At 33.4% G+C, this 24,807-nt stretch overlaps 1 protein-coding gene across 2 annotated transcripts; it reads left to right on the forward strand.

Moving 5' to 3' along the window:
• Positions 1–24,504, forward strand: pwn (calcium-binding EGF-like domain-containing protein pawn). 2 transcript variants are annotated; one of them, XM_018512334.1, is made up of 16 exons: positions 1–774; positions 16,441–16,756; positions 17,090–17,413; positions 17,982–18,214; positions 18,420–19,253; positions 19,922–20,095; positions 20,184–20,388; positions 20,613–20,854; positions 20,927–21,054; positions 21,485–21,755; positions 21,869–22,085; positions 22,149–22,274; positions 22,473–22,555; positions 22,634–22,758; positions 23,105–23,347; positions 23,969–24,504. In XM_018512334.1, exons 1-16 carry the CDS (start codon positions 711–713, stop codon positions 24,074–24,076), a joined length of 3,693 nt encoding a protein of 1,230 aa, XP_018367836.1. In that variant the 5' UTR covers positions 1–710; the 3' UTR covers positions 24,077–24,504. The 2 variants fall into 2 exon arrangements, with proteins under 2 accessions (XP_018367836.1, XP_018367837.1); XM_018512335.1 differs by having other exon boundaries at positions 17,093–17,413.
• The last annotated feature ends 303 nt before the right edge of the window (positions 24,505–24,807 follow it).

Genomic DNA, 24,807 nt, shown 5'->3' on the forward strand with positions numbered 1-24,807 from the left:
AATCATTTTGTTAAATATTGTTCTCAAGCCTTGAATTTTGGATAATTTTTAAGTGATGTAATTCATTTTGAAGGAGCAATTTACAAGTCTTTCTCTTTGAGAGTCGGAAGAAAATTGCCTAAGAAAAATTCTGACAGATCGTAAACGCAGCGAAATTTTACAAAGTGCAATTGAAAGCAAAATAGCATGATAAAATAAATTTCATGACAACGAAATAAAAATTAGTCTTATGGAATGGGATTCTGTCTCATCGAATATTAAGTTAAAGTCCGGCACGGTCAAAAACCTGACGTGTACACCGGTCTGATCCGCCGCCAAGTAGGTCAACCGGCGTATGTGAGAGTGTGAGACTGAGTAAAAAGAAAAAAAGAAACATCACAAGTTTACAGGACAAGAGGTGGAGGGAGAAAGAGAGAGAGAGAGAGAGAGAGAGAGAGAGAGAGAAAGACAGAAAGAGAGAGGCGAGGGAAAAAGAAGAAATGGCGTGCCGCAGGCAGCGCCCGTGAAGTCGGCTCTCCTGATGTCCAGTGGCTCGTTGTAGGCTTGTGATCCAAAATGGCAGATATCAGTAGGCACCACAGCTCGCTTCGAATTGAAGACGACCGGTCCAGGTGTGCGGAATCCTGAAGAAAGGGTCCACGCGATATCGCGTCCTTGACATTCGCGTTCTTGATCTTGCTAGGAGAAGCGCGGGGTTGCCAGAGCAGTCGATGATCATGGAGGGACCCAATGGATCGAAGGTCCTCGTGACCTTGACGATCCTTGCACTGTCCGGTAAGTTCGGGAGAGGAAAGGTTGGGATAGGGTAGTGAGTCAGGAGATGGAGGATGGAACAATTAGACGTGGAGTATTTGTGTTAAATGCTCTGCGATAAATTCTTAAAGCCTGTTGAAAAATTTTTTTTAATAAAAATTTAACAAAATATTAAACGTAATTTTAATTTCGAGTCTATCGATAATAATTATGAAACAAACAAAATTATATGTTTTGTCGAATGTTTTCTATAAAATATTCGACAAAACATATAATTTAATTCACGATTATAATTGCTTTAATTGTAAACATATAATTTAAACAACAAAGAACAATTAAAAATAATATAATTAATGATAGATAAAATTTCTAGTCATTAATACATTTTGCCTAATCTATACAGATTATGAAATACGAATTACGAAAGATATACAAACTAAAAGTTCAGTGGAGATATCAATGATCGCAATGTGATGTTGTCGTGGCGACATTAACGCCCAGTTTAAGTATGCCCGTATCACATCGTTCAGTCGCGGATTAATTAGTATAATTTACAAAAAGAATGCAATGTCTTGAAATGTATCTTGAACCTGTCCGATTTTTTAATCCGAGGTTTTTAAGCCGGCGGAGTGTCGGCATGTCCGAAACCGGTATCTTGACCTCCACCGAAAATTTCGACAGGTTCAAGAATGCTTGTACCAACGCGTCGACGCTTCATCGAATCACACGCAGCTATTAAGTAATTGAGGGAATATTTTATCATTCACCTGGTGAATATAACGTCAGTAAACTCTACAAGGATTGCTCCAGGATAGTTATATTTACATACGATGAATATAGATCCTCATTTTTTCGAAAAACATGTCAAGAATTTATGCAAATATGTCGCGACTGCGTAAATAGAAGTATGTCCGGTTTCGCAGCAGTGTATGCATCAGTACTATGTGAGGAGATAAGCGCTTCGGTATCCGTGTCGTGCCACTGCATGTCTGGTTTTAATTCTACGTAGATATTCTATCCTATATAAAATCGCGAATAAAGTCCGCAAAATTTACTTACACGCTATTATAAAATATGTATATAGCAATAACTTCGAAATAGCAACATGGAAAAATGAAGATATTAAATAATAATTTTCTTAATTAAAAACGGCGAGAGGGAAATCACGGTTACCATCTCCGACTAGCATTTTGCCGAACATCAATTCCAAGCAGACCATTCACGTTTGATGAATGTTTATACATCATGTGTTTTTATAATATGTAAAAATGTTAAATATAGATGTTATTAACGTTAACGTTTATTAAATAGTCGAAATATCTTGTATGAAACGATATTTTAAATTAATAAAAACATGTCAAATAGACGTTATAAATATCTCATAACATTTTAATGACATTTTTCTAATGTTTATTAAATAGTTTCAAAAACGTATCAAATTTTAAGTGGTTATTTTACATATTAAATTTTATTTTTAACGATAATTAAAAGTATTCTGAACGTAACTGTGTGTTTGAAGTGGTCTTTTTATCTGGTTGTGAAATTAATTATTACTATTTAAATTGTTATTTTCTTGTAAAATATTTAAATTGTTGTTTTTTATATTATAAGAAAAGGGTCATTTTAAAGATTTGATCTCCTCTTGCTAATGATTTTGCGTGTGTATGTAAAAATTAAAAATGTTATCATTTGTTTTTCTTTAAAAAAATATTAAAATTTTAAACGATTAATCAGGGATTTTTTCCGTCTACAAGAAAGTCATTCAAACAGCTGGATTTTTCAATTAAAAACCGGAAAGGTGGCAACCGCAATCGTAATTAATATCTCGTTATTATACATCACAATGAAAACAATTGCGCGAAAAGATAATATAACATATATTGCACCGAGTCCACTCCTTTTAATAATTGAAACGTTCAGAAATTTTCACGTTTCAGATAAAATTGGCGACGCGATTACGAAACGTGTACATGCATACGCAATTTATCGGTACGACTTTAAAGTCCGTATAAAATTGTAGAGATCGAATAAGTGATATGGCCTATATTTTCTCTATTCGTGTCTCACCAACTGTTTCTATATAAAACGGAGATAAACGAAGGAAACGTGTGTAACACTTACTAGATTTATAGTCTATACGAGGCAAGTGTTCAACATTTACATCGAGTGATTTTAAATTCCCAAATGGGTTGTCTAAATACATTAATATAGTTATTACCTTTTATATTATAATTATAAGTATTTTATTAATAGATCATGGAAATTTGTAAAGTTTTTCTTAATATACTATTTTTTAAAAGCATAAAGCAGACATTTTGCTATATGAAAAATATTAAATAATCGCTGAAGATTTTAATGCAAATTTTACGAATTTAATTTTCGCATATTTCGTCTCCCGAATCACAGAAACATACATAACCATTATTGCGTTTTATGAGTTTTCGCTTATTAGCATTTACATTCTGGAGCATTAATATTGGATTCTGTGTCTCTTCACGTATAAATTAATGACTGACGCATCGCAATTCATTTCGCTTTAATATAATTATTGTTGATTTATGAATTTATAGGCTAATATATTTCCGAAATGTTGAAATATTGAATTGGTACCGTTATCAATTCACTGCGTAATATCAATACTTACCATGATGCTCGATGCCGTAAGCATTCCTTTTCACCGATGAAAGAGTCATCGACTGACGCATCATTCCCGTAGCTTTCATGAATTTTACCGTCGCTATATCGTTTTCCGTTTGCGCAAGGAAGAATATTTGCATGAAGCTACTAACGTCATCACGTTGGCGCGGCGGGAGCAACGACACCGAGAAACGTATATCCGCGAGCGTGGCATAGAGTTTCATCACTCCCTGACTTTCGCCCAACCGCACAAACCGTGAAAGTGTCACGAAATTACTGCGTATACAGTAGAACAAAAACGAAGGCTAGCTCAGACTACACAGAGAATCGCTATTTTCAAGATCTATTGAGATAAAAATCCATTTATCTATCGAATTCATGAAAGCGCGAGTCGAAAGTCGAAATTTCAAGCGAAAACATTTACGACACGAAGGAATTAAAGAAGTGAATTATAATAATTGAATTTTGAAAGCAAAATGGTTTATCATGATATTTGAAACAAAATCAAGAAAGTCAGATAAATGTTTGTGCAAAATATTTCTTAATAGTGTTTTAAGGTGCTTTTTAACATTATTATTGAATTAATGATCAATGTAATTTGTGATGTTATTTCCAGCTTCAGTTTATGATTGCTTTTCAAGTCTGACAAATCGAATAGGCGGACAGTATAGAATTGAAAAATATATTTGCAAATATTATTAAACACCAAGATATCCATTTTGACCGAAAATAGCCTTTCTCTTATTTGATTTATTCTTATCTAATTTCCACATATATAATTATAAAATAAGTATAAAGAGGCCAAGTATAATCGAAATTAAATCTTTGTGCTTAATAATATGATATTTATAAGTAATATTTATACATATATATATTTTTAAATATATACATTTTCCAAGTTATATAAACTGCGCATCGATCACTATCGGATTTAAAACACAATTATAAACTGAAGTTGAAATAATAATATCACAAATTATATTGCATCAAATTAATAATGCTAATAAGCATCTTAAAATATTGCAAAGAAAATCACTGCAATAAAGACCAATAATAAAAGATTCACATTTTCGTATAACGTGAGATTATTTCATAGTTGACGTTTATAGACTAGCTACCGTAGTTATCGGAATTGCGTGCGCTCTTGTCGTGTCACGATTACCAGCTGTCATGAAACAATTCATCTTTCTTTTGAAGTGGTGTCACTTTCATGTGACATTGATTTGCCTATATGCAATATCGATTTAATTATACAATTTCGCTTGTTGAATTGCACTATCGAGAGATACCGATCTAATAAGCATCTTAAAATAAAACTGTTTTACAAAGAATTTCTTTGAATATATATTAAAATAAAGAGTTACGAGCCAACCAACTATTTAATACAAACAATAAATTCACAGATGTTTCGATCTAAACACGAGGTCATTATCAATATTAACAAATATAATTTCAGACCGGTGAAAAACGCTTTTATATTAAATTTCCACTTGATCATTCCATCCAAGAATTTTTCGACTTTGTAAATACAGCATCATGTAGCGATTATAGATGTGTTCTTCATAAATTTTTAGGATGTCAATACACGTACAATTCAAAATAATGCGCGCATGATGCGTGGGTTATGATTATCCTACATTGAGCTATGACAGTGGTGGAAGCTTGATCTTGTCATTAAAGTAAACTGCCGTTGGAGTAAAAAAATCTCTATCAATAATCGTAACGCTAATGTTATAGTTAAAAATGATATCTATTAAAATTGTAAAGGAACGCGTAACAGATACCAGGAAAAAAGGTTCACACAAAATTTGTCAGCAAATAAAAAATGAATTAATTTTTCATTTCCTTGACGTTGTTTCAAATATCATGATTAATTAAACTATCCCGCTTTCAAAATTCAAGTGTTACAATTCACTTCTCTACCTTTCGTGTCGTAATTGCATCACGCGGATACGAAATGTCGCGTTTACAGCGAAAAGAATAAATATTGGGCTGGAATGGGGTACCGTTAAGTCTGCCGTTACCGCCTCGAGAGACGGCACATAACACGGTATATACGTCCACGGGTGAACCCCTGTCAGGTTTCTTTCCTGTTCCTTTATGGTTGCGTTAGGCTTATCGACGTTTAGTTAGTCCAAAAAAAGAAGAAGATGTGGAAAAGGAAAAATTGTGAAACAGTATATAATAGTAAAAAAAAGAAATTAATTGCATTTACCATTTGTGGTTACTTCAAATATGTGTCAATTGAAATTCGAGATACCAATAGTATGTTGAAAGAGTGGCGCAATAGTAATAGTAGTACTCGAATTAGCTTCACCGCAAACAATAAGATGATTACTTGAGATTTAACGTAAGAGCCATTATCATACGCACATTATGGGAAATTCGTCGAGGCCGTGCGAACCGGATCGATCTTTTGAATTAGATAGGACACAGGTCGGAGACTCTCATGCTTAATCGGTCACGTTTCTTGAGGTCACCCGTGTACGTAATCGCACTAATTCCGCTTTCAGGTCAATATCATTATTGCCAATATTACCAGCAGAAAAGAATTTGAAACAGGTAATATTTTTATGTTTTTGCCCCTCTCTCTTTCTCTCTACATTTCTCGCAAATAAGATATTCATGATTTCGCCGTCGAGAAAGGTGTTCTACCTCCTCGTGAAAAGTGCATAATATTCGTGTCTCTTGGAAATATGTGTTACTGTGAACAATTACCTTTTCTTACGCCTTCAGTCTTTTAGCTAGTTTAACTACAACCATTTGTCATGCTGACCCTAGCAACCTGCGGTTTTACAAGTAACTATAAGAATCTTATCTTTATGGTTCTGCTTGTGCCTTAACATCGTTTTCAACACTATGCGCTTTCTTGAAATTGCTAATAATAAACGGGCGACAGAAACTGTTGACTAATATTCTGTAGAAATTTTCTACTTTTTTTAAAACAAAAGTTTACCGTATGAAATATTTAACTTTAACATTAAAATTATATTCAGCTTTATTCGCTCAAAATTATATTTAACAGTAATCTTACAAATATTTCTAAATCAGCATTTTATTGTATTAAAAATATTTGGAAATTATAAGTGACTAAGCTAATAGAATATATTGCATTAAAAACGCTAATCTATACTTTCCCTGAGTGGAAGCAACATAGTTAAATGCGGGATACATATATTTTTCTCTTGGTTATTATATATTATGTTTAAATAAGATAGGCATTTTATTATAAAGGGATTATTAGTTTATTTAGAGGAGAGATTCACAGGGTTCAAATCCATCCGAAATTTTTTATTTATTTCCTAAGAAAATTATAAATATTTTGAATGTATAATAGTAATAACGATAGTAGTATTAAAACACATATCGTCGTTTTTACGTGTGATAAGAAAAACTCTCTCAAAAAGATCCATGGATACGCCCATGAGAGAAATAATACCGTTTTCATTCTTTGAAACAATTTCAATCCTATCCACGAACATTCCGCAAGAAACGTTCTGCCAGAAGCTAATTAACGAAGTAAAAGTACCACCGTTAAAGATCGTTGCGCCGCGTAGGTACTCTCTCGCACATTTACCAGTAATTATTTCGAGTACGATTGCATGCAGGTGACGTTTCGTCTCGTACGGTCGTGAGGCGAGAATCGTGGTTCCCGCCGAAGATGCAGAATATTCCAGCCTCCGCGAGAGGCTCGGCGGGACTGCATTCCGTTCGTAACGACGGCGGCGGCGCTTGCTATGCGATTCACCTACATTCTCACGGCTTCTCGGCTTGCATTAGAGAGATCGTAGTGCCCGTGAACTCCGTTACTTGTTTACAATGCGCAAACTGTAAAAAATATCTTCCATTAATACTCGCCGATAAAACGGCGCTCCGCTGCGCTGAGTGGAACGACCGACTGTAATTTTAAATAGACACGAGCTCATCTTGATCAGTGTCGTCGAGTCGTTTTGATCATGTTTTTTCATAGGAAATCCGTAAAAAGTCGTTATTTCCTTCGAATTTAATTTTTAGTAACATATGCACAATTACGTAACATATTCTCTCTATAGCTTTATATTACACCTTGAAGTAGAAGAAATAGGTATAATAGTCGAAATGCAAAAGTCGCCATATCTGAAAATAAAAAGAAAATGAGATGTTGGAATTTTTTGGATTTCTTCTTACGAATTGAATACTGAAATTATGTAAGAACAGTTATAAATCTCATAAAATCAAAGAAGAAAAATGGGTCAAGTTGCAAAAGAAATTAAATTTCTACTCTATACTCTGACTAACCTATGTTTACTATATAAATTTTTTATTTTTATTTATTATTATTTTTATATGAAACTTGTTTTGCCAGTTTTTCACCTACGGTTAATATTTTTATTTTTATTTAAATTTGACATAAATATAAAAGAGAAAAAACCATTTTATTTTTTTTTTTCAATAAATAGTTAAATGTAATAATTTGTACTGTAGGATATAAATTTTTTAATTTATTGACAGACTAATAAATTTTTATTAATTTTATTTATTAATAAAACAATAAAAATGCCTTGAAATTATACAAATTCTATTTAATTCAAGAACCTACTCTAAGATTTAACTGTTTTTGGATTTCAGTTCTATAAATTAACTAAATCCTTCTGCAACTGTGAAAGCAATTAAGTGCATTGTATTTTAATAAATAGAAATTGTATTTTTTATACCATATTACATATTTTGATAACTAAAACAATAAACTGTTGTTAATTTTTTTTAATGTTGATAAAATCTTGAAAGGAGATCTTGAAAAATTAAAAAAATCTTTAATGAGAATAATTATACAAGTTTTTTCGCTTTCACCAAAAAATTTTCATGTACAGACTACTTTTGCAAATGGGCTATTCAAATGTAAAATAATAAAAGATAGTAATATAAAAAGTAATGTAAAATATAATAATAAAATAGTAAAAATATGGGTTTTGATCTTCTATGTTATTATATACGAAAAATGCATGCTTAAATTCATCTTCAACCTACATTATTATTAATAATATAGATGTATTGATTTATTTGCTTCATTATTCAACATTGTTACTTGTAATGATAATTACGAGTAATAACGTTGACGGAGCAACGTCGACGCGCGTGTCCAACATTTTTATGATTCGACATACTTTCAGAGAGATAACTGTGTAGCAGATGAGAATCTTATCGTGAATACACACACCGGGCATTGTATTTTAATTAGAATTAAAATTACGTTCTCCCGTGTGTACATACCCCGCCAAATGTTAGCTCTCCTGTACAACAGTTTGCTTGCAATTACAATGTATTATCCTGTTACGTGGAATGTCCTACTATTGTGAGCATTATGCTTACGGCTTTAGCCGTATTTAGAGTTACGGCGGATAGTTTGCAATGCATATATTATGCTGGATGTCATCGGGAGAGGATACCGTGAGAATCCAAGCAAATTGTACAGCCGTCTCTATCCCGTAGAGTTTGATAACTTTTATCACTACGCGGAAGAGCGGAAAGCACGCCAGTAAGTTTTTCCAGCGAATTTCCGTCGACATCCACACTTCTCTACACGTTTGAATAATATTTTGAGCTTCGTGCGGAAAGGAAACCGCGAGGAATCTTATTTATCATTACATCCGCGCTTCCGTATTCTCTTTCGCACACATTTAAGATTATATACAAAATAAATAATAATTCTTAGTAGCATTTAGTAGCCATTTATATAAAATTGACTACATTAATAAAAATGAAGGAAAGAATGTCGGCAGTTTTTATGCTGCAATCGACACATTACTAAAGCTTATCAAGAGATTTCATCAAGAGTTCAACAGAACGTTACAATTCATATATAAGGATTTAAGAATACCATTCTTCTATGAAAGAAATTTCACTGAAAGTTTTAAGCTGTCTAAAAGCAAATGCACAATAATTTTGCGTATAATATTACTTTCTTACAAAAAAAGCACAAAGATACTCATTTATATGTATAAAACAAGATCAAAATAATTCAATGAGAAGCAATTTAGTGTACTTGATCTCGATAGTAATTTATCATAGCCTAAGTATCATCAGTTGTTTTATCATTCCTTCACATCAGCCGTCATTGTAGCGATTTAATTACGATAAGAGAGCATTGTGCGCTCTGCAACGGTGTATTGTAATGAAAAAAGTCTACATTGGGAATGCTCTGAATGCAACTCTAATCGTATCTGCAGAACGGGCATCGCGTTCAAAATCGCTGCATGTCGTATGCGTTGTTTGATGATTAATTTAAAAAAGGCGTAGAAGCAAGGTCTCGCCAGAGAGAATACTCGCAAACTAACCGCGGCGAACCGAATCATGAAGACATAAATGTGCTTTTTACCTGAACAATCGGTACCTTCGCTAATGAATAATTAATAGTTGACACGGTCAGACAGCGATGCGAATGGCTTTATCCGCCCGGCTAGATCGCATGTTCGCAAAAACGTTGAAGTTCTTGTACCGGAGATATCTCGGAACGTGCGACTAAGCTTCCTATTATTTCGCAGTACCGCCTGGATAATGATCACCTTCATGTTTTATCAATTTCCACTTTCGCGACATGATAATTTTATGTGGATCGTAATGATGACATGAAATGTAATTTTCTTTATATGCTTGTTTCATGATACCCACGTCTTGTAATCCGCCTCGTCGAAGCAATAATTTACCGGAACCCAATAACGCAAACAGTGAATCGATTGCAGTTATTTAATTTTTCAGTATTGCCTGCAATTCAAATGTCTATTAAGCATCTCATTGATTCACGAATTTCTGTTTTGTATATAATTGTAATAATAGTATCGGTAATCATCGTTAACGACATTGAATTGTCTACTAGCTTTTTTACAATACATTTTTTTAAGTTAAATTGTTTCATTAAGATTTCTGTTATTAAGATAATTGAATAGCGGGGAGGATACGCTACGAAAGACATCGCGAATCTTAATGTGATATCGTCAATCTTGTTTTATGCTATTGTCGCTAGTGGTGAAAGTTGCAAGAAGAGCGAAAGGCTCATAAAAAAAGATGGTTCTCTAAATATGCACACTTTCTACACAATAATTCTAGATGCATTTTTACGATCGACGAACATCTCGCCGGATGCAGGAATATTTATGCGGTCATGTAAACGTTCCACGAGATAGACGGGATTAATTGTTTCGGCCGATATATTCTGTATTTATAGACAATATTCAGGTCAACCATGGCTACTATCGAAACGTCGTGATCTATGCCGCGGCTTGTCGTCTTAGTTTCACTTAAATTACTTCGCGCGTCGTTGCATCCCCACGCGAGGATGCAGCATTGTCTAACAAATATATAAAATGTAAATCGTGATTATCATTTTTGAGAGAGATTCTTCTATTTGAGAATCGAATGTACCTAAATCAGTTAATTTGAAAATCGTAAAACTAAATGTTACATATATGTGTGTCCGGACAAATAAAATTGTATTACTAAGAGCATTCAAATTAATTAAATTAAATTATAATTTTATAATTATTCAAAAGATAAAAAAATAGCAATGTAAGTAGTTTTCAATACGCCAGCGCCATTCCACCTTTCTTCGAGAAAAAATCTTTCGATTGCAGGCTAATCTTCTCGAACACTTTGATGATATTTCGTTAGAGATAAACTTTTTACGATGTTCTTTAAAAGCTTCATTCAATTCATACAAAGTTAGAGAGACAAATTTATAGTACAATCACAGATGGAAATAATTTTTTGTACAAAAATAAGTCGAAAGTGCAAAATAAACTTTTTTTGTCCGAGACTTTATTTCCTACACTGAGAAAAAAAATGCTGTTGATTCAATTAAAGTCTATATTACAGGCTGTCACTAACATAAGTGATTAATTCATGCGTATATTTTATTGATATAAAGGCATGATTATTGAAATAATAATTTATACCTTTGTGTCAATAAAAATATACATGAATTAATCACTTATATTAGTGACAGCCCGTAATATAGATTTTAATTAAATCAACAGCGTTTTTTTCTCAGTGTAGAAAATCAAGTTCGACAATCACGGAGTGCGCATGCACTTGATAAAAATACGGTTTGTGGAAAGACACTGTAAATGTTATCATAATTATATAATATTCACATGACTTTATGCGTGGCTGGATTAAAGAAAATATGACAAATAGTCAAATTTCATTAATTTTCTTAAGAGAGTAAATTGTTCGCAACAAAGGCTTGTGAAGGAAAAAAGTTTATTCTGCACTTTCTCGACTTACTTTTACCAGACAAAGAAACCTCCTTATTTAATTATTCTACAGGTTTTTATTTCCACCCTGTATAAACTAATATTATCCAAATGCAGTGAAGCCTTCAAAGAGAGCTGAAAAAATTTACCTCTAATAAAGAGGTCATCACAAGTGTTCGAGAGTGGGTTAGCTTGCAGCTAAAAGATTTTTTTTCTCGAGAAATACAAAAGTTACCGCCGGTGTATTGAAAATCTGGGAGATTATGTTGAAAAATAATATAACTTACATTAAGTGTGTTTTTTTTAGTTTGTATATGATTATTGAATTGTAGTTTATATTTGAACACTCTTCATATGTTTATCTAACAAATTACTTATTACATCGTAAATGCAAAATAAATTCTGTTACGAATAAATAAATTTCTGTTACGAAAATCAGAATTGTTTAATTTGCGATACGTTTCGATTGCAGTTATGATATTTTTAGTTTTTTATGTTCTTAGTTTTTCGTCTTTTAATTAAATTACATGAGAGAGAGAGAGAGAGAGAGAGAGAGAATTTATATTTTTTTTCTATTTCTATTTCTACATGTAATCGACATGCTGCTTTTTAGTACGAATTTTAATTTCTTGTTACGTATTAATTTTTATGATAATTATAGACACTTTAGATATATACACTTAATTAATAGATGAAAAGAAACGGTATAATTATAAAATTTTCACTGGTTGATTTTATCGAGAACGTTATGTTATTTACACAATCCATATAGAAAATGTTCGTTACATAAAACGGAAATACGCTGTGCAATTTTCCTATAAAAACAGAAATATATAATTAAAGAACGGAAAGGATAGAGCGTTGCGCGCTTAACATTCTATTCATTTTTATCCTCTTTAGTGCTTCCAATATGTAATTATGACGTTAAGGAAGTAAAGCTCAGAAAATAGCGAGCATACAAAAGTCTTATTTCCAGTGCAATTCTGTGTGAAACGGATAAGCATGTTACGATAATATTAAATATGTTATCATTAATCATATGGGAAGGATCTCACGAGAACGATTCAATGCAGCTAGCTTACCTTTCTTTAATATATTAGTTATCAGAACGCGCGTCATCTCTCTTAGATTATATCAGCGTTTTTCAATTCGTTCAAATCAGCGTTTTGGATTGTATCACCTCTGTTTTCAATTTATGACACACTAAATAACGAGTAAAAACAAATGTGTCGAGGTCATCATTAAGTATACTTTAATGATCAACACAAATTTTTTTTCAAAAACCGCTAACACGACATTCAGATATAAAGAATAAAGTTTTAGTTTTTATATTTCATTATTTTAAAAGTAATTTTATTGCAATGATAGTATCATTTTTGAAACAGGAGCAAACATGATATGGTTTAGGTAATTTTCATCATTTCTAAAATATTTTTTACTTTGCGCTTTATTCGCTTTTTTATTTATTTCTTATTTCTTCTTTTTACTTTTATTAATGTTTTCGTGGCATACTTGGAGATTTTTTTTATGGCTTCCGCAACACCAATTAAAAAATTCTAGATTATATAATTAACTTTTGTTTAATTTTTTAATTTCTCTACAACTTGGTGTTATTTGCATACATCATATACAGAGTTTTTAATTATATGTTATTACTGCATTCGTTCTTTTTATTTAGAACGCAAGACAAGAAATCAATTTTTAAGAGTACTTTGTATTCAACATTTAACTACATTATTACTCCGTTATAACAATTTCTCATCCTTTTTCTACCTTATCTTTTTGTGCTCTGTCCGGATGTTGACTTGAAGGCTTGCAAAATTCCGTACTGAAGATACGGAATTTTGCAAGCCATCGACAACAGGTGCGAGCGTTTATCTTCACCAAGTGTTTCTATAATGTCCGATAAATACTTTTTTATTGCATCTGTTGCATTATGGCTAAGTTGGAACTAGCGGCTGATAGCAATCGATAAGAATTAAAGGTGTATCAGATGTACAATCTCTACAAAATGTGACTGGAATTGGAAATTTATACTTTTCATATAAAAATATGAATATATGCATATAAAACAACTTACAACAAGACCTCCAAGCGACGTCCTAAAGACATTCAAAGAACGTATCTATATTCTCTTAGGCCCGGTTTTTCATTATCTGGCTAACTTAGTTAGGTTAAGCTTAACCACAAGTTAACCAGATAATGAAAAACTGGACCTGAATGTCCTAAGGACATTCCTAGGATACCTCTCGGATAAAATGTGCTGTATTTGATAAGATTAATATTTAAATTTAACAATTTACAGTTTAAATAAAAATGTTCTCGTTTTATCCTAATTGGTTTTTAAAAATATGTTTACTTCTTATCGAAATCATTTTTAAATCAATTTCTAAATCACTACCAAACTTTTTGTATTAAACTTTCAAAAATAATTTAAAAAGATCTGTAATTCTTTTTCTTTTTTTTTTTGTTCAAAATACGTGTAATACATTCTTAAATGATCATTAAAGTCGCTTGATCAAGTACTTGTCTGATCTCTAAAACAAAATCGATTTTGCTCCTTTCGTCTCGGCAACAGAACTATCGTGAGTAATTGAGATAAGTGGCTGACCGCGTAGTAGTTACTTCCGTCTATTCCTTGATTGGTCTTCCTATCAAGAGGAATCTCAGACTGCCGATCGATTTCAATGTGCCGATCGCCGACGACGTGCTCCATCGACGTCAATGAACCTTTTTACCTTCGATTGAAAGGCGCAAGGTGCCATCGAGGTACGAGAAGGAGAGGTGAGCAGTGTCCGAGAACTGGAGAGGTGAACAGAGCGCAATCGTAATTTCATACCCGTCACGTTCACGATTGGTCAAACGGCTCGATACTGGCCTCGAGAATGTCAACCGCTCACGAGTACCGTTTGCCTCGACGGATTGACTGTAGAACCTTTTTTACCCGGTATGGATCACTGCACTAGCTGAGCCACCCTTTCGCGAGAAAGAGAGCGCTGACAATGAGATCACATGACTAGTCGAGGGCAGGTCACGGATACAGCTTCTCAATTGTCTTGAAAGTTTAATCTTCTCGCTCGAGTAACGCGATACATATGTTAAAGAGTTTTTTTTGAGCCTGAACAGAGCGTTTCCTCTCTTTTTTAATTATTCACAGATATTTTACTTCAATTTTTAATATGTAAAATACTGTGTAGTAATCTTTTTTAATTTAACAATAATTATACAATATAAACTAAAAATATTAGTAAAAAATTAGCTAAGAAAGCTAATATTAGCCAAAAAGGTTTTTGTAGCGAATACGCCTTGAAACCAACTTTAAGAAATAAAACAATAAATAATTTAATTTGTAATAGCTTATGTTGCTGCAGTTTTAGATAAATAACTTTTAAATGAGTAAGTAGATCCAAATGAATTACCATAAATATTTATTAGAATATCGTTAGTATAAATATTTATTAGAATTTTATTAGTATATAATAATATTAAAATTTTTTCGTATGTACAAAAAATATAGAATAACATTTTTTTTTAAATTTTTAATGACATTTTCATTTTCATATTTAAAATTTTTCATAAAAAGAGAAACAAAAAATTTATTTAAATTCTTTAAATTCATAAAGACTTTGAAACTAATAAGGGAATCGTGCTCAAATCTTACACAAATATGTAATGATAGAACAATTTATGCAATTTTTATATTTTTGATAACGCTTTGAGATGTGGCACATACATCCTAAAAAACATTTTTATAATTTTTATATAACATTTCTAAATTTATAAAAGAATAAAATTTATGGTAAAATTTTCTCGTCGTAAAAATATGCAAATTTTAGGAGAATAATGACGTGCGAGAAAGAACATTCACGTTACATGCGAAGTAATTTGTTGAGGAAATGAAGCTATTTATGGCATGGCAGAGCAATCGCGAAAAGATTACAGTAAATTTTCGTTACCTCGACACAAAGGGCTATTTCACGTATCTTCAGCATCGTGCGAATTTAACAGTTCGAAATGAGGAACCTTTCTCGTTTAAATAGGGCCGAGGTGCGAATCAACGATACCGTAAAGTACCATTTCAGAGTACCGTTTGAGTGCGAAATTATTTCATCTGCGACTGGATCAAGCACGAGATCTTTCTCACGCAAGCATGGCAGGGCTAATTACGTCCTAATGATGATATAATTATATATTTTTTTACGCGACGGAATGAGGAAGTGACCATTGCAATTTAATATTTTTCTTCATTTGCTGCAACAGTCACTTGTGCGGTCCTCTGTCTAACCTTTTGATTTCTCACACGCCGACACGGCCAGTCTTAAAACGTAATTCGGTCTTCTGGACAGCCGCGTCGATATAATATTACGAAAAAAGTTCATCAACCTTATACGCGAGTATTATATACCGCGAGTTCCTCGAGCATGGCAAATATTCCTTATACGACCGTAGGTCTAATAGTCTTCACTTCAGTGGTTTACCGTTTTAATATTCGCGTAAAGTACGAGCGTGCATTATATTTAGGTTTATCGCCCTCACGTATGAAATCTGCAATATAATCGAGCATAAAGCTCGATTTCCTGCAATATCCTATTATCAAAATCTCGAAGGTAGAAAATTCTAACTTGAAATTCAATTATATTATTAATTAAAATTGTTATGTTAAGTAATTAATATATAATATTTATTTTAATAATAGTTATTTTAAAACAGGAAAGAGAAAAAACAAAAAAATATAGCTTGAGATAAATTCTCTATTCTTTCAAGAAAATATCGAAAAAGTAGATATGTGGAAAAGTTAACGTTAACTTTCGTTCACTTTCAGGAGTATTGGCCATACAGAACGATAAAACATCTTCTCGAATGTCTCGGGAAAATATGGTGTTGAGTGCTAGTGCTTACACTGGTCCTGAAAAAACATCCAGTAGGAGTCACCCAGACGAGTCTTGGACTTTCCAAAGAACCGTCCCGGCGTTTCAGCTAGAAAGCTCGAAAAACGTTAACGATTACGACAGGGAGGAGACCAGAATTGTGTTCAAGGATACGAGTCACGACGAATCTATCAACGAGCTAACATCGTCAAAGCATGTAGCCCATATCGACGGTAATAACATCGAGACGAAAGCCGGCGAGTACTACCAGTAAGCTTTATTCCGTTTCTATGAATACTGATAAAAGGGCGAATTACACGCAAAGGACGAAGTTCTATATAAACGTAAATGGGTTCCTCGTATTAACAGTACATCTACATAAAATCCTGCTGTGAGCATTAGATGTCGGTATTTGTCAAAGCTTCAATTACTTAGGTGAATCCATCAGAGTTTCAATTAACTCGATCTGGGTTTCTAATCCGAATAGAATGTAAAAAAAAGGGAACTAAATATTATATTAACAATAATCAACTTAAGTTACGATTAGTTCGTTTTAATTCTAGTTAAAAGTATGATTAATCTAAAATAATTTGTTATCATAAGTAGTATAGTGCCTACCACCAGCGAATCGATGTCGGGGGAAGGACAAGGGGCTCCGCTGAGAGTAGATCTCCTGTCGGAGCCCCATCAGCTGGTTGGCGCGCCGAGGCAACGAGCACAGCATTTGCCAGCGGATCAGCAACGGCGAGGTCGTCAAGAGACCTCGAGGACCTATAGCGTACCGCCGATCTTGCAAACCGCTCCACCAGGTAGACAAGCAAATCCCGATATACAGGACATTATCACCGGTATCGTCAAGTTGCTCAATGGCAATGTAAATGTAGCCGCGAACACCGTGAGGCCGTTGAGGCCGATACAAGCCACGAGGTAAGCCGAAGAATTTTAATCTTCCTACACAAAAAAGACTGTTTTGCTAAAGTATCTCAAAATTTAAATAGATACAGATTTAAAAATAACTTTGTTGGACCATCAAAATAATTATATTATGTATGTCGCTCAAACAAATTGCTATGATGTCAAAATTTTTTTGCAGCATTTCTCATTATGCTTGAAATTCTTATTCTTAATTATTTTGATGGTCCAATAAAATTATTTTCAGGTCTATATTTAATTTTTTTAGGTATTCAGCAAAATTATCTTTTCCGTATATCATATTTTATACAATACTATTATATGACGGTTTAATTAATTTCTTTTAGCATTAGAATTATTAATTTTTGAAAATATTATTTCACATTTTTGCATACTTATGTTATATACTTATAAGAAAAATATCAAGAGATTGGGGGAGGGATGTCTTTATACTTAAAAAATATTATATAAGATAAATTTTTGTCGCAGAAGAATCCCAAAAATTCGCATTAATTATTATTTCAATAGAGCATGATAAGTACGCATGTATGTTTCATTATTGGCAATGACATTGAATTTGCAGAATCAATAACAGAGGACCACCCAGAATATCGGATGTGCCTCCATTACCATCAGACTTTGACACTCCTGGCATGAATCCACCGCCACCACCGTCGTCACATCCTTATCCATTCGAAAAGCCTCCTGCACCTGACAGACCGTTGTTGCCACCAGACAGACCCATTAGGCCCTTTATCAGCGGAGTGCCATTACCAGAACAAGTCGTGCCGCCTTGGAATTGGGATTCTTCTTATAGTACGTCGTACAACCGTAAATAATTACGCACTTAATTAATTACTTATTTCGCATGGGTGCTTTAACATAACGGGACGTGGATATGCAAAACAAAATAATTTTCCGGGTAATTTTAATGAAATGAGACTTATTCGATCATAATTACAAAATAATCTTTATTTTATTAAAATTATGCGGAAAAAAATTAATTAATTTTTCTTTAAAGATGGGAACAGACGACCGTCACCTTACCCTCCGTTATCGTCATTGGATTCCTCCTTCCACCGCGACAAAAACCTTTCAACGACGGAGAACTCGCAGTATGATTTAAAACCGGAATCCGAAACGCCTCAGGAGAGCTCCACGATAAAGAAAGATGCCAGTCATCAAGAAACACTTATCGAAGACAACGATACTAAGAATTATGCGAGTAATTCTAGCAAAGATCACATCGAAACCACGGTGGCGGCCGATGATTCAACTATTCAGAATGCAACCAAGAAATACGAACCCGAAGAGTCTACAAAGAAGCCTATTAATCACAAATATCATACACCGTCGAAGGAAAACAAAATCAACAGTGAGGAAACATTGATCCTTGGTCTTGCTACGGACGTCACTTCGACTCACACGATACCACATCTGGAGTCTTCGGTAGCGTCTTCGAACAGTGAGATCAAAGTTACGAAATCTTCGAAAAACGAAGAAAAAACGTTTTTGACATCCAAAGGAGAAAAATCGACCGAAAAAGTTACCTCGACCACCTCGAAGACTTTTTCGACCAGCACCTTGAATATCGAGACCAGTTCGTCGGTCCAAGTGATCGAATCTATGTCGACAAGAGTCGTCCTTCGACCAACCGCGACTACCGTGAAATCAAGTGTTGATACCAAGTTTGGTGTGAGTTTGGAGCCTAGTAGCACATCAGATATCGAATACATAGAAACAACGTCCAGCGTTTCGACACCGACCGAAGGTCTCCCTACGACTTACTCGAAGAACTTGGTCACGACGGAGAAGAACATTCATCCCACGACTTCGATATTCACAAAAAATACAGGCAAGTAAAAGATTAGATTAGAGACAAGATTACATTAGAGTATAAGATAATTATTAGATTATTAAGAAAGTTCCGAATCACCTTTCGAGTTTTACGTACATAAACGGTTTTTACATATAAATTTATTTAGAAATAACAATTATTCCTCAAAATCATTATGTTCGAAAACTGTTCACCACCAATCTGTTTGCTGCCGTATTCTCGATACCATTAGTCTAGAGACATCAAGATATCTCAGTACAGCCCGCATATAGTTCTGCTTCTGCATTGTTTAATTATGGTCTGTTTCGCTCAATGAAACATTTCTTGCACGACAATTTGAAACTGTTGAGCAAGTTAACGTAACTTGTCAGGAGATCTTCGCATCTAAAGAGCCCGAACGATTATACCGAGATCAAATCTAGCAATTAGCAGAATGGTGGCGAATGATTGTTCAAAATAATGGCCTTTTGTTTAATTGTCATTGTTTCTGAATAAATATGTATGTAAAAACCGAAAGGTGACTTAAAACTTTTCTAACAATCTAATATTATTACATGTTATTTTTATTTATACCACAGTATTTTTGCACTATTATGCTTATATGCATATTAATATATAATCCATAATTAATATAAATTATTTATGATAAATGAATAAATAATTTATGTGAGATGTTCATAATATAGGATCCACTGAACGATATCGTCCGCGACCTGGGATTGTCCTGGATGATACTTTGGATTATACTGGAGCGCAAGGATTACCAAGTCAAAGACCTTATGTACCCTCAAGACATCCATCCTTTGGTGACGTCTTTGATGTAACAGTTTCGGCTATTCAAGGACCCGGAGGAAGTTCTGGTAATTTTTGTTTAAATATAAAAAAAATGAGAATCTTTTTAAGTGACTGTGGGTTTCATTTCTATAATCATTTCTTAATTTAATTTAGGGGAGAGCGTTAGAGTGTCTCTAAATTCAGGCGGCAGCGGTGGTGACGTCATATTAACTTCTGCAATAGGCGGAGAAGGTTTTGTGAGTATTGACGGTAAAAGAACGTATCTGAATCTATTCGATACTACGGAACGGACGCCCGCACCTACCCATGTACAACCACAACCACCAAGAACGCAACCGCCATCCATCATCGGTACTGGGTATGTCTTGATTTAATAGAATGCTTTTTCGAGAATGTATTATATCAATGAAAAGAAATATATTTTTAAAAGCTTTTTAATTTAAATCTTCTGCCAAACGTTAAACGATTTATTAATATTTGTTTTCTGTACCCTTAGAAAAAAGTTCACGATGATAATAAGACGGCTAACTTGGTCAAGGATAAATATATGTTACATAAAAAGTTTCTATTTCTCTTACCCAGTCTTGCTATTCCACAACCGGACTCTCCTGTTGCCACTTCCCGTCCGAATGTACCAAATCGGAGGCAACCACCATTATATCGAAGACCGACGCAGCCACCTGTCAGAATAGACACTTGTATCGTAGGCGACACAAGTACATGCGACGCAAGTCAACACGAAGCTTGCGCGACGGTTCAAGGAGTATCAGCTTGTCACTGCAAGCCAGGATATGCGAGATTGCAACATTCGCTGCCATGCAAAAGTTAGTAAGCATTTAAAAATCACAAGATACATGTTACGATTACACAGTTTGCATCCCGTATTTCTCTTTCAGAGATCGTCAGTATTGTCGTGTCAATTAGAGTTGACAAATTTTATGACAAGAAAGTCGTATGGGACCGAGGACTAGCTGACAAGGACTCGGAATCTTATCAAACCCTTGCTTATGAGGCCAATAGAGCCGTAAGTATATAAATTAAATATAATAATTAAAGTTATTACATTTATTTAATTATTATAATTCTTAATTATTATTTAAAATATGAATAAAACGTTTAAAAAATAACTTTAACTCTTTTTTTTTATAAATTTTATATTTTAGCTAACTAACTAAATAGTGTATTGATTTTTTTACATACATTATATAAATATTAAACATTTTTAATTATGTCTATATCTGATTATAAAGAGTAAAATAAAATGTTTATAAAATTCATTAAAAAGATCTCGATCAATTACTTATAACTACTTAATTAGAGAATATACAATATATTTATTAAGTTAGTTAGAACATAGATATAAAAAAATTTATTTAACCATCTCTCTTTTTCCATTTATTAAATAAATGCAATTATCTGATTTCTATTTATTACGTTTATAATATGTTTTACAGGTTGAATCTGCCATGTCTATGACACCATTTTCGGATGAATATATGGGATCGCTGATAAACAATGTATATCAAGGAGACGTGAGTCAAGGACAAGGCGGAGTTTTCGTGAATGCAACCCTGAAATTAACTTACGAACCGAGAACAATTAGGTCAAGCTTAGCCGGTGAGCTTCAAAGACATCTGCTAGGTGTTATTCATAGAAGAAATAACAACATCGGAAACAGTGCCCTGTTTGTGGATAGCCCACCAGGATCCATATCGAACTTGCAAGGTAAGACTCGATCGTTAATTGTAATTAGTAGCTATAACTGGTGCGATATTTTGAACTGCGAAATGGAATGTAACTATAAAAGTTATGAATTTCTAATGCAATTAAATTTATAGATTTAGACGAATGCGTTTCGTCGGAGTTGAACGATTGCCATTCGTCCTCCAGCTGCACTAACACTTTCGGCGGTTTCACGTGCACATGTAATTCAGGATTGAAGGATCCTCATAAAAATGATCTTAATGAATCCGGCAGAACGTGCTTGTCGTGTCCCTCGACCTATTGCAATAATCGCGGCACTTGCTCCTATCAAGGAGACCAGATGCACTGCAAGTAAGTAAACGCGATTGTACAAGTTCTTGTCAAGTGCACTGAAAATTTTTTCCCAATCTTTAGATGCACCGGCAATTATTACGGCACACAATGCGAGGTCGACGGTGAAGTTCTGGGCGTCGCTATAGGCGCATCGGTGGCTGCGTTAATAATCATAATTCTGACTCTAGTCTGTCTCGTTATGTGGAGGTAATTATCATTAAAAGATGGTTACATTCAGCAGAACATTTATTTTACAACTGTTGGAAGTTTCCCTTACTTAGATAAAACTATATTTCTCTAAAAGTATAATCTAATCAGCGCAAAGAAAACTTTCAACAGTTACAAAATATACGTTCTGCTGAAAATAAATACAACCAATTATTATCACTGTACATCGTTTTACAGTCGTAAGTGGTCTCGCGAACAAAAGTCTGCGGGTTCTCCGGTGTACGGTTACATCCAAGGTGGAATACCTGGTACTCTCCCAGGTAAAATCAATTAACAGATAAATTTAAACTTGAACTTTTGCTAGTGGATATATATTTAAAGACATAAATAATTTGTAGGAACTTTAGCGAGGGTTGGTTCTGTAGGCACTTTGGCGTCTGTAAAACAAGGACCGCCAACGAATTTGCCACCTTACATGTGGGCTCATTTTGGGGAACACATGGCTACTGCGAATCTCTATGCGGTATGCATATTAGCTTCTTTTATTAACAATAAAAGAGATGTAATAAGAATTTTATTAATGAAGAAAATATTGCGTAATTGATGTTGAAATTGGAGAAGCAAATAAATAAGAGCGATAAATTTTAATATGTTCATAAATAGATGACAAAAAAATATATGGTCGTTATATTATCAACTACAAAGCATCTATCAATCATCGAAGTTACAAATTGATTTTTATGATTTTTATGCAATAAATTATAACGATTAAGTTCACTAATTTTTCTTATTAAATCACTTTAATTGTATTTATTAGTAAGAATTTTGCTTGTTAATAAAAAACTTCTTGAAAATTTTTTTACTGGAAGACCGAACCCATGGGCCCTACACGACCAAGCTCAGCGATGTTCGGTTATCCACCTATAAGCGTTCACGGAACGTTGCCTCCGGTCCCATTACCGCGACTTCAGGCCCCATCACGGCCGAGACAAAGACCCCAACCAGATCCGGATAGCTCAGATTCTGAGCCGCAAGATAAAGACAGAGCTGACCTAATTCCTCAGAGCAGTGGTTTTCACGTGCCGAGGCCAAAGTCGAGATCTTCATTAGCGGTGAGTATCCATTAATTCGTTGAGCATATATCATAATATTCGATAGAAAATAATAATTTCTAAAATCATAAAAATGATTTATTTTCATTATTACGAATTTATTTCTAAATTAAATATTTGATGTTCAGGAAAGATTGGTTTTTAAATTTATCTCTCTGGAATTTAGTAATGCTTCTTTATTAAATTTTATAATGTAATTAAATAATGAATATATACTAAATAAATGAAAAATTTATTTATTGAGGTACATAGGTTTAATACTTCAGTTTTAAATATAAATTTATATAAATAAAAGATCTCTTTAATCCCTTCGTGTTAATTCAAATTTAATAATAGATAAAAATAAAAAGAAATTTAATAATTATAAAATCAATTTCCAAGACCAAAAGAGATTCAATGTGATACCGCAAAGTAATTTTTAATCAATTCATTCTAAATCGTCATATTTTTGTGCAAATGCTTTGTTCTGATCCTTTTCCAATTTCCTCTTCTAATTTTTAATATAATTTAAATTATTCGATTTCGTTTTAATCCGATTCGTTTGCATTACTATTTAATTGCTATGACTACAGAATCTAACTGACTTTTAGTTACGTATTGATGAGTTGGCTTATATTTCAGAATCAAAGCGGCATCTATAATGACGTGGAGTACGACCAGGGTGATGTTCATCATTTATCGAAGAATAACATCCCAATGTCTACTTACAGACCGTATTACAGAACGTGAAATTCGTTGCGAATGGTGTAAGCGTACGTGTCAAGGGACTGCACTAAATAACCCATCGCAAATTTATCGTCTAAAGTGCTCAATAAATAGTGCATTAGGACACGGTGTGGTGCTGCTGCTGCTGGTGCTGGTGTAAAGTAATCCCACGGTAGAAGCTGTAACTCGTTTCAGAGTCGTCTGAACAAACGAACCGAACGTAGGAAAATTTGCACACGTGATGTGGAAGTGAGCCTATTCGTAATCTTGCTCGCTATAAAGTCGTGTTCTTGTAGTCACGCGATATCGTATTTGCGAAAGATCGATTAACTGTAATAATAAGTGTAATACGCAGATATTTATTATCTATTCAGTTTCGTTATTTGAGTTAATATTTTGTAAAATTGAAAAGTTCATTCTCATATTAGATAGTTTTAAAGAGAGACACATATGCGACGATTGCACATATTTGACTATTTTTAACTAACTTGTTATTACTGTTAGCTCAATACTCCAAGTAAAAATAATTTATAAGAGCAAATATATTGACTGTTTATGATTAGTTGTAATTGTTAAGCAGAAACTAACTGTTTTGCGTTATAAATATTAAACAATTTAGTAGAGAAAAATTTAATGTTTATGTTAAGTCACTTTAAGAATTTAAGAGTATTAATATAATTACAATTAATTTATTAAAATCTTTTTTTGAAAAAGGTATACCGAAATCTAAGGGCAGTAAATAATTATTTTCTTAC

This window comes from Trachymyrmex cornetzi, unplaced genomic scaffold (genome assembly GCF_001594075.2).
Source record: "Trachymyrmex cornetzi isolate Tcor2-1 unplaced genomic scaffold, Tcor1.1 scaffold4, whole genome shotgun sequence".
Lineage (NCBI taxonomy): Eukaryota > Metazoa > Arthropoda > Insecta > Hymenoptera > Formicidae > Trachymyrmex > Trachymyrmex cornetzi.